The sequence below is a fragment of the Phoca vitulina genome, unplaced genomic scaffold (assembly GCF_004348235.1).
Source record: "Phoca vitulina isolate PV1807 unplaced genomic scaffold, GSC_HSeal_1.0 scaffold4, whole genome shotgun sequence".
Classification (NCBI taxonomy): Eukaryota; Metazoa; Chordata; class Mammalia; order Carnivora; family Phocidae; genus Phoca; species Phoca vitulina.
Window position 1 is genome coordinate 77,628,553 of NW_022589707.1, and position 12,012 is coordinate 77,640,564.

General features: G+C 36.5%; 1 protein-coding gene across 7 annotated transcripts in view; it reads left to right on the top strand.

Moving 5' to 3' along the window:
- The window catches only part of FAM185A (family with sequence similarity 185 member A), a 140,347-nt gene that overhangs the window by 14,489 nt on the left and 113,846 nt on the right, over window positions 1–12,012 (top strand). For all 7 annotated transcript variants that reach the window (XR_004299084.1, XR_004299085.1, XR_004299083.1 and 4 more), the window contains exon 4: window positions 2,091–2,229. Coding sequence is in view for 3 of the 7 variants with exons in the window: in XM_032402309.1 (XP_032258200.1) it covers window positions 2,091–2,229 (139 nt within the window). In the remaining 4 variants the exon portion in view is untranslated. The remainder of the gene's footprint in view (window positions 1–2,090; window positions 2,230–12,012) is intronic.

Here is a 12,012-nt window from a genome sequence, read left to right on the forward strand (position 1 = left end):
TGTATTCTCACAAATCTGAATGAATGTAGGTAAAATATCTTTTTTTGACTGATTTATTGAAACTAAATTTAAAGTAAAAATTCCTATGAATCCATAATCAGCTTAAACGAAACTGTAGATAAGAAGCAACTAGGTATATATTATGTGCTTAATAAAAGTTAAAAAAGTTACATACTTCAAATCTGGAGGGTGAAGTCATTCTGATTTGCTCCCCAGTGGGACCTGTGCGTGCTTTTCTTTCTCTTTTTTTGTACTTCTAAATTTTAGTATTCTTGAAACTCAGTTCTTATTAAATAGTATTTTGAATTTTTAACAGTTTTTGAAGCACATATTAGGAATGAATGACACTGGTGTTGTGCTGATGATGTATTGAAAAACAATGATCTTTCTTTAAACCTGGGCAATGATCTTTCTTTATCCTGGGCAAAACTGTAACATGCCTTCCTGGTGATTCAGTTTTTGTCAACAATTTTATATAAACACTCACTTGATGCTTATAAAACACGTTTAAAATTTGATAGAGATGATTTGGAATCCTTAAGTAGATATCTTCATTTTACATTGTGCTCAATATTTGAAACAAATTCATGCTAAATTTTGATAGGGAAGCTTAGGAATAAATACAAAATTCTTTTCATTTTGTTCAATAGAAACCTATTTTATTATTAGATTTAATGTGGAAAAATTGTAGAAATAATAGTGCATTCACTATATTAACAGATGACAGGAGAAAATCTGATAGTCCAAAAAAAAAAAAAACCCAGATAAAATTAAAAACCTATTTATAATTTCAATTGTAACGATGAAACAAATTTGAAATAGAAGGGATATGATACAAAGGATCTAAAGGATATAGCAAACATCTTAATGATGATGCTATATTGTAAGTTTTCCCTCTGAGAACAGGAATAAGATTAGGTTGCTTACTATCTCATTGCTTTTGTTCACTGTTGAATTGGAGACCTGAGCCAGATAGTTAGGCGGGACAGAGCAGGAAAAACAGTATTAATATAAGGATTGGGAAGGAAATAATAAAACTATCACTTGCAGGCAATACAAGTTATGCATGTAGAAAAGCTTCCTTAAATTCAGGTAAATTATTAGACTTAGTAAGTGAGTTTAGTGAAGTTGTTGGATTTAAGAGCAAATACAAAAGCCAATTAAGATAAAATGAAGTTTAAAAAAAGAGTTCTTTTATAATAGCATTTAGAAAATACCAAATAGGAATAAATGTAACAAAAGCTGAAGAATTCTATATAGAAAATATAAAACATTATTAAGAGAAATTAAAGAAGCTCTAAATAAACGAAGGAATTTAATGGGTCTATTCCATATTCCACAGACAATACACTGTTGCTCACAGGGAGCCAGGGAATTAAAGTCAGTAAAGTGATTGTGTACTGGGTAGTAACTTTTTAGGTAGTTGCCCACTAAATCTGTAGGTACCAGTTTGGCTTTTTACCAGTCTTTGTTTTATAATGAACTGATTTTTTTTTATTATGTTAATCACCATACATTACATCATTAGTTTTTGTTTTTTGTTTTTTTTAAAGATTTTATTTATTTATCTGACAGAGAGAGACACAGCGAGAGAGAGAACACAAGCAGGGGGAGTGGGAGAGGGAGAAGCAGGCTTTCCACTGAGCAGGGAGCCCGATGCGGGGCTCAATCCCAGGACCCTGGGATCATGACCTGAGCCGAAGGCAGACGCTTAACGACTGAGCCACCCAGGCGCCCCACATCATTAGTTTTTGATGTAGTGTTGCATGATTCATTGTTTGCGTATAACACCCAGTGCTCCATTCAGTACGTGCCCTCTTTAATACCCATCACCGGGCTAACCCATCCCCCCACCCCCATCCCCTCTAGAACCCTGTTTGTTTCTCAGAGTCCATAGTCTCTCATGGTTCGTCTCCCCTTCCGATTTCCCCCCCTTCATTTTTCCCTTCCTGCTATCTTCTTTTTTTTTTTTAACATACAATGTATTATGTGTTTCAGAGGTACAGGTCTGTGATTCAACAGTCTTACACAATTCACAGCGCTCACCATAGCACATATAATGAACTGATTTTGAGTTTTTCTCTTAATAGACTGTGACCATAGATAAACTGCAAGGAAGTACTGTTAATATATCTGCTGAACATGGTTTGCTGGAAGCCAAGTATCTTTATACGGAATCGTCATTTCTATCTTCTGCTGCTGGAGATATTACATTAGGAAGTGTTCATGGTAAGATGACAGAAGCCTAATACATCTCCATTCCATATAACATAAATTTCTAATTTCTCTGTAGTCGAAGAAGGATCTACCCTCTAAATAATTAATGGCAGACTAATCATCTTTTTAAAAAAACATAAAGTGACTCATAAGCTATTTAATTTTACTTTGGCGAGAAATTAAATATGCTGTTATATTTGAAGGTAATAGTAATTGTGATTTTTAATGCATTTCCTTTTGTTATTTATTTATTTATTTATTGCTCAGCTAGGCCTTGAATAGTTCTGGTAATTTGTAACTCTTCATATTTTAATAATGACTTTTATTTAGCATTGCCTTTCTGTTAATGACAGTGAAAAGTACTGTACTTAATATATTGAGTAGCTTTTAGTAGAAAAGCAATTCCTTACCAAGTCAGATGTTGATTAACACCTATGATAAGAATAGCACTGTTCTGGGGCTCCTGGGTGGCTGAGTTGGTTGGGCGACTGCTTGCGGCTCAGGTCATGATCCTGGAGTCCCGGGATTGAGTCCTGCATCAGGCTCCCTGCTCAGCGGGGAATCTGCTTCTCCCTCTCCTGCTCCCCGCTCTTGTGCTCTCTCTCTCTCTCAAATAAATAAATAAAATCTTAAAAAAAAAAAAAAAGAATAGCACTGTTCTTTGCAGTGTTTTATACCATATTTACACTAAATCCATTAATGTTTAATTTCTTTTGCTTTCTTTTAAGTTAGATAAGAATTGAATTTGGTACAGTTTTCCATTAATAGCTTACATGATAGTAAACAGATGCACCTTTTTGAAGTATCCTTAACAAAACTCTAGGTCTCTTGATTTTGATTACTTAAAGTGCTGAAATGGAAAACAAATTGCTAGGGATAAAAGAATTCATTCCTTAGCCTTTGTAAAGCCTTTTGTATTTACTGACCTTTAATATGAAGTCAGATACATTTCCTTGGGCAGTTTAAATTTGGGTCAGACCTAGATCCTCTTTGGGCTGTAGTCTCAGGTTGGGTTTCTTGAAAGCAGACTCTAGAATGGAAATTAGAGTGCAGCACATTTACTAAGGAGGTGTCTTGGGACCAATGCCATGCAAAGGGAGGAGGCCCAACTTCCACTGGAGAAGTTGGACTGTGATGCAGCCTCAGTAACCCTAAGGGGAGAGTTCTGAAGCTGGGATCATCCTCAGAATTGTCTCAAGTCAAGGTGAGGAAAGCTGGACCTTTATATCCCCAATCATTAGATGCAAGATGCCCCAGAAAGGAGTATGATCTTAGGCCAAGATGACTCTTTTCAGCTGAGGCAATTCCCTAAGAGGGCTGACAGCTGAGGGCTGTCTGCCAGCAGTACTCCCATGAGCTAGGAAAATAAGCCCTGAGGTATGGAGAAGTTCTAGATGATGAATTACAGAATTCACTGCAGTTGTAGTTATTGATTCATTCAACACATATATTGACCACCTACTGTGTGCCAGATTTTCAGACACCAAGGATACATAGTTGGGCAGGAGTTGATCCCTATCCTTAAAGAACTCATGGTCTTCATTATTTGTAATACTGGTACAGCAATGAGAAGAAGTAAGGGAAGGGAAAATTTGATCCAGTTGCCACTGTTGAAAAGCTTCCCTGTTGTTCAACCCTGCTTTCCCCATCTGGGCTTTGGCCCACACTCTGCTTTAATTTTTCAGTAGCTACAGGGATTTTAGTAAGGAGAGGTATCTTCCAGGGATCATCCCAAGCTGGAACTTTGACTATATATTGCAGTGAATTCTTTGTTCTAAATGGTGATGGTCGTCTAACATAAATTATATTTTGGCTATATTTAAACAAGCTGGCTTGGGAATCTTAAAGCTTGTTTTACGGGGAAATATGTCACTCCCTCTAAACATCTGACTTACAGAAAACAGATTTGGGAAATATATGCATTCTAAGACCTGCCTGTTCAGGATTTATTTAGTTTGGCTTCCTTTTTCTTAAGCAAGGCTTAAGCTGATTTTTTTTTCAAGTAGATTTTTTTTAACCCAACATACAGATGTTGTAAAAAGCCTTTTTTTTTTTTTTTTTAACCACAAATATGATGGCAATACCTGTCTTTTGATAGATTTACCAAGTATATGAGTTTGGGGGTTTTGGTATTGGTAGGTGGATGGTTTGAAAGCAAGTTGAAAGCAAACATGTATTGAGGGCCTCAGTGGGCTAGCCCCTTTCACTTAATGGACAATTAGCTGTTTACAAAAGAAGAAAACAAAACTTAAAAATGTCTAATTGTTTGCTCTCAATTACAAGCTAATTAATGGAAGAGCAAGGATTTGGTCCAGATTTCTTGACCTTCCAGGAGATGTTTAATGTGTTCAAACAAATCTGTGTAATGGCCAGGGTGAACCAAATACCATCATTGCTTTGAGGGCTTCCTGGCATGCTCTAGAGATGTTTTCTCTAGGCAGACTGCCACAGCACAGATGGACTACTTCAGCAATGTTCTATTTTGTAAACTCCAGTTTCAGTAATACTTGTTATGCCTTATGACATCTGGCAGAAAATGTGGACGTTCTGTATAGTGGTCAGGTTCAGCTTAGCTCCATGGAGATATTTAGACATTCCATAAAAGTGCTGCTGCTATCTTCAGTGTATGGTTTCTAAGGTTTCTATGAAAGGAAGAGAGAGCATGAAGTTTATATCTTGTTTATATTTTCTCTTTGTTTATATACCCTGATGGCAGACCAATACCCAACATAATGCTAAGTACTTAGAGGATGCCCAGTAAAAGGGATCATGAAAGCAGTAGTATGTCTTTTCTGACCTTCCAAATTGACCCTATGTGTAGAAAGGAAAAAATCTATCATAAATGTTTTTCCAAATGGAATTTTTAAGCATAGTTAACTATATTTTCTAGGTAAGAAAATGTGTAAAGCTAATTGACTGGTAATATTTACTATTTGTAAGGTTGGTTGAATCATACCTATTAAGTATGTGTGCCTTCTAATATAAAAGAAACTGGTTTATTCATGATCCAACAGATATTCTCTACTGTCCTGGCACTGGCAATCTAATAGGAGAATAGGTAGTTGGACAGTTTGTGTTTAGGTATAAAATTTTGTAACAGTTTATTCTCTTGATTTTCTTCTAAATTATCAAAAATTAGATTCTATGTGAATTACATTTTATTATATTCTATTTGAATATTTATTTTAAAAGAATTCTATACATGTATATGTAAGATATACATATACGTATATGTATTCTACTAAATATGTTTTTAAAATATAAATATATGTAGTCTCTTAACTCTTTAGAGAGAAACAGAAGCTTCCTTGAAATGGTTTGCTGGGGTTGGTTTTTATTTATAATATAATTTAAACAATTAATGAGTTTTTAATATGTAGGCATACTCATGACCATTGTTTCAGCATTTTATATTTAACTTATGTTATTATTTGGAATAAGTGATTAATAAAAGTGCACTTTATTGCTTTTTTTTTTTTAAAGATTTTATTTATTTGACAGAGAGAGACACAGTGAGAGAGGGAATATAAGCAGGAGGGGTGGGAGAGGGAGAAGCAGGCTTCCCGCCGAGCAGGGAGCCCGATGTGGGACTCGATCCCAGGACTCTGAGATCATGACCTGAGCCGAAGGCAGACGCTTAACGACTGAGCCACCCAGGCGCCCAAAAGTGCACTTTAAATGTTTAGATTCCCCATGTAACTTAGGGTCTTATGCTAGGTTCTTTGGGAATATACATTGATAAATAAATTGCTGAGTATTAGTTCTCTCATTTTCTCTGTGCTTAACTACTTTGGATTTAGAAACTCACAGAAATAAAAGTTCCATTAGCTATACAAGCACAGTTGATAACTTTGATATCAGAATTTCGTAAGTAAATTCCCATTTTGCTTTAAGAAATGACATGTAGTCACTGGTGAATTTGTACATCTGCCATGTGAATTTAGGAAGTCAGAAATAATATAAAATTTCAAAAGAAAAGCTTTTATTGGATTAAATAGAACTTTTCATGAAGTTCTTGAAAATGCTTTGTTTAAATTCTAGGATTTATTGTTAAGTCTGTTGTAAAGTTTTGCTTTGATTATCATTTTGACATATGATAATGTTATGTTAATGTTGACTCTGGACACTTCAAACTTTTTTATATAAATACTAGAAAGGAATTACTGCTTACTTTGTGGTACAGACAGCATAAATTTTTTTTTCAGGATTTAGACATGTGATACATGCAGTATTTGGACTCAGCTCCTTAGATGGACTTGGCTCTCTCTGTAAAGGTGATGCTGCCATTTTCATTGTGTGGCTTCCAAGCTTCCACCAAAGGAAGAGAGATCAGAGGTTGATGGGAAAAATTTCAGAAACTAAGCTGATTCTGCCATATATTTTTAGCCAGAATATTTTATTTTATTTTAGATTTATTTATTCGAGAGAGAGCGAAAGCATGTGTGTACGCACAGGGTTGAGGGGCGAGGGGCAGAGGGAGAGGGAAAGAGAGTCTCAAGCAGACACCCCACTGAGCGCGGAGCCTGAGGCAGGGTCAGTCTCACAACCCTGAGATCACCACCTGAGCCGAAACCAAGAGTTGGATGCCCAACCAACTGTGCCACCCAGGTGTCCCTAGCCAGAATATTTTAAATGACTCTATCAAATTGCAAGAGGCTGAGATTGAGAATTTAGCAGTATTCTAAGGCAGGAAAAAAGCACACAAATATTAGTGGGCACTGGCAGTCTTTTTCATGTTTTATATTTATAATTCATCTTTCTCAAATTTCTATGAGTTCCTCCTTTTTTCCACCCCTTGGGGTATTCTCCAGGATTTCATCCTGTTTTATTGTTCCTTTGCTTCTTTCTTTTTCTTGGGCAGCTTATATACTTTTGAATCTTAACTACTATTACATTCTGATAATTCAAATTTATATCTCTAGCTCTGACTTCTGACTTACACATCCATCCGCTTGATAGATGTAGCTAATTGGATCTTTACAGGCATTTCAAACCCAACATTTCCAACTTCTTTTCTCTTACTTTCCCCCCTCCCTCAAACCTCATCCCTAATGTGTTTCTCCTCCTTTATTTACATTTGCAGTTCTGATATTACCATGTACCAAACTCCCCAAGCTAGAAATCTCGAAGTAATCCTAGATTCCTCTCTCTCTCACCTCCCACTCATCTAATTAATCACCAAGTTTAAGTAGGTTTTATCACCTAAATATTTCTTCAATCTATCCCATCTTTTTCTTTCTAATTTCTACTATTCTATTTCAGATTCTTGTCATCTCTTGCTTCAACTCTGACAATAACTTTGCTTCCAGTCTTGCTTTCTTCAAATCCATCCTCCTTACTGTAGCCTGTGGTGGTTTATGAGAAACGCACATTGAACATGGCATTCTCTTATTCAAACCTTTCCGATTGCCTCAATGATGTACCTAACTTTCCATTTCCCTCTTTGGACCCTATGCTTTCCCTTCCAGAATTACATAATCTCTTACTTTCCCATATATATCCTTACCTGTTTTATACTTTGGAGTCCTTGATCAGAGCCTTTGACTATATGATCATTCTGTTGATAGTTTTCTTAAAATGCTTTTCCCACCTTTCTTTACCTCATTGACTTTTAGTAATTTTTCAATACTCAGCTAAAGCATATTCTCCTCATCTCTGGCCTTCCATTGACCCATACATTTTTGCCTAATTATAAACTCCTCAAGAGCAAGGATCATGTTTTATTCATCTCTATATTAGCATTTAGCATGTGGCTTACAAATAGCAAGTGCCTCCCTTCCTGCTCCCTGCCACCCCCCCAAATACAAAAAGAATTTAACCTTTAAGGATATTTGATTGCTCTGTTTGGATTGTTAGAGTATATGTGCTTTTAAAACCATAATCAGATTTCTTTTAGTGAAGAAAAATAAACTAATGTTCATCTGTAATTGATAGCTTATTTTTTCTTCTGACCATACTAGAATGAAGAATTACTAGCTAAGAAAAGGAGTATATTTTCTCAAACACTAGGGTTTGTGGAGAAGTTGCATAACTTGAGAGTAGAGTAAGCACACATAGTTATTACAGACCACATGGCATGTGCTTTATTGCCGAGAAGGCTTTTACGAAGATCCACTCCTCTCAAAGAGTTAATTTGCTTATTGTTTTTAGTGATTGGAGATGAAATAGGTAGAACCAAAATGTAGAAAACTGTGCCAGTAATGCCTATTTGGTTGAGTTGAGTCCTTTTAAATATTCTGCCTTATTCCACAAAGTATTTAAAGTAAGAGGTCCATTTTGTATATTCTAACAACTTTGGAATATTTCTGTTTAGAGTAGAGTTTTCTAAATATTTTGATATCAGTTGAAATTATATTTTTTGTTTATTCCTTTAAAAGTTTAGTGCGGGGGTGCCTGGGTGGCTCAGTCGGTTAGGTGTCTGCCTTCAGCTCAGGTCATGATCCCAGGGTCCTGGGATTGAGCCCCGCATTGGGCTCCCTGCTCAGCAGGAAGCCTGCTTCTCCCTCTCCCACTCCCCCCGCTTGTGTTCCCTCTCTCGCTGTGTCTCTCTCTGTCAAATAAATAAATAAAATCTTTGAAAAAATAAAATAAAATAGAAGTTTAGCATTGACAAAAATATTTTGAAATATTCTTTATAAATATTCCTCATTTTCATAGTTTTTCTTGTTCCACTCTGCTTTTACTATATAGAATTCTTAACATTCAAAAGAGATGTAGTCTGAGACTCTAGGTGCCACTATAATATGAACTAGTCCTCATTCTTTAATAGATCTAAAACTTCTTACGGCTGTAGGAACCATAACTTTCTTTGAGATCACTTTACTTTCATGATGAGCACTAATGATTGGCTTTTGAGAAAGACCATGTTTTCATTTAAAAAAATAGCAAATTTTTATAGAATTCATTGAGACTAGTATAAGATAATAAAGCTCTTTTGCCTTGCTGAGTGAGTGACTGGACTCACTAGCTAAATGACTGACTATAAAACTGTCATAGTTCTTTACTAATAGTTAAAAATCATAAAAATCAGTGGTCTACTTCATCTTATTTTTGAAGTATTCAGGAGGTAGAAGCAATAAAGAGAATTCTGAGTGGAAGTCCTGTTTTACATTAGATTAAACTCCCTAAAGCATGGTTTTCTTTCTTTCTTTTTTTTTTAAGATTTTATTTATTTATTTGTCAGAGAGAGAGAGACGGAGAGAGCACAAGCAGGGAGAGTGGCAGGCAGAGGGAGAAGCAGGCTCCCTGCTGAGCAAGGAGCTTGATGCAGGACTCGATCCCAGGACCCTGGGATCATGACCTGAGCCGAAGGCAGATGCTTAACTCACTGAGCCACCCAGGTGCCCCTGAAGCATGGTTTTCTTATTGTTATCCATCTTAAAATTCTTCACTGACTCTTTCAATTTAGGATGATAAAGTCAGTAGACTAGCACCCCATGGTTCTTCTACAGGTTGCTCTTCACTTGTTTTTCCAAACTAAATTTGAACATTTAAAAATCATTCAAATCAATAAAAAAAAAAAAATCATTTAAAAAATAATGTTGACTATGTACTGGGTACTGTACTATGCTTTTAGGATATAATGCTAAATAAGAAACCATGATCCCCATCCTCATAGACTTGTCTAATTGCTTCAGTTTAACTGATTTGTATGATTTAAACCTAGCATGTGTAGTTCTGCCTTTTTACCTTTGTTTATGTAATTCTTTTTCCCAGAAAATCCTTCCCCCTCAACATACTCAAATTTTATCCATATTTCAAATCTCAGCTCTGGTGATATCTCTACTATGACTATTCTCCTTGTTCATATCAGGTCATTTTAGTGTCTTCTGAATGGCCGTGGCGACTAATACATATTGTTTGCTTATGACTTTCACTTATAATTATTTATAAATACTAAATTTTAACTTTTCATGTGTGTATTTCCCCAGATATCCTATAAGGCTTTGGATGGCCAGGCTGTCTTCTGGCCCCTCCCCCAAATGATTCATGTCCCTCCCACATGCGGAATACACTCCCTTCCTTCCAAGTTTCCTGAAAGTCTTATCCCATTATGCACCACATCACAGTCCAGAATCTCTTCATCAAAACAGATCAAGGTGTATGTGAGGCTCTTCAAGTATAGTTGCTTAAGTACAATTCCTCAAGAACAATTTCTCTGAATCTGAAGACCTGTGAACTAAAGAGACAAGTTATCTAGCCCCCCTCCCACCCCCATGCATACCACCTATACACCCAACATACACTGATGGGACAGGTATAGGATAATTGCTATAGACTTTCCTGTTCAAAAGTGGGAAAATGAGAGGCACAAAGGGGTCACCGGTCCATAATGATTTTGAAATTTGGGTGGGCAAACATTGGAGTTTCCTTGATTATATCAAAAGGCCTGGGAATAATTCTTTAGGGTTTCAGGCTTTGCCCTCTGAGTTTTTGTCCTCCCTTTGAGTCATTCTTCCTTTTTCATGAAATATATCATGAAATTTTGCATCTGAGTGGTTTTCTCAGTCTGCTTCCTGACAGTAGAATTTTGGAAGCCCAGTGGTCTCTTTACTTTGTACTGTAACTGTTCCTTTCAGTTCAGTTTAGCAGTGTTTGCTGCTGTTATTCTCTCAAAAGTTTTGTCCGCCTCCTCTGAATCATGTTGGGGTTTATTCCATAAGATAAAAGCCACATCTAAGAATCTCTTTAAAAAATGTGGACTTCTGCAGAGATATTGAGGTAAAATGTACTCAAGCTTTCTAGAGTGTCTATTGTTTGAGAGGATCTATGAAACACACCTTTAATCTTTTTAAAGGACTTTTTGTATAATTGATTAGTACTGTGAAGTACCACTCTTGATCTTTCTGGGGTCTTAAAAAGAGGTTTTGCAGTCACCCCTCAGCTTCATTTTTAGACCATGTACTGCCAATGCCTGGATTCAAACTCTGTTGGGAAGCTAGTCCTGACTTTAACGTCTTTTGCCATCTTGAGAAGCTGAGAATTTTCAAAACTATGTGTGTCTTGGTTTTGTTTGTTTGTTTGTTTAACAGTCCTTTCTTTAGATTAGTTTATCTCTCTTTTGCATTTTACAGTAAGTGGCAAAAAAAAAAAATAGGTAGCACTCACAACACTTTAACTTTGCTTGGAAATCTTAGTTAAATCACATAAATGTTCATTAAGGTACATTTCCTAGTTTCCACATTACTGAAGATAATGGCATTGTTAAGTTTCTACAACTACTTAACAAGAATCCTCCTTTCGGGGCGCCTGGGTGGCTCAGTCGTTAAGCGTCTGCCTTCGGCTCAGGTCATGATCCCGGGGTCCTGGGATCGAGTCCTGCGTCGGGCTCCCTGCTCCGCGGGAAGCCTGCTTCTCCCTCTCCCACTCCCCCTGCTTGTGTTCCTGCTCTCGCTATCTCTCTCTCTGTCAAATAAATAAATAAAAATCTTTAAGAATCCTCCTTTCTCCAATTTCCAAAAACATTTTCCTCACTTCCTCTTGAGCCCTTGTGGGAAGAATACTCAAAGTCCAGCTTTCTCCTAACAGTCTGTTCAAGGCAATTTAAGCTTTCTGTAACATGTTCCTCAAAATCTTTCTAACCTCTACCCACTGCCAAGTTCCAAAGCTACTCCTACATTTTTAGGTATTTATTATGGCAGTACCCCACTTTCATCTTTCAACATCTATACTAGTTACCTCTTCCTGTGTAACAAATTACCTCAAAACTTAGCAGCTGAAAGCAACAAACATTTATTGTCTTATAGTTCGAATGGGTCAGGAATCTTGGTGTGGCTTAACTGGCTCCTCTGCCTC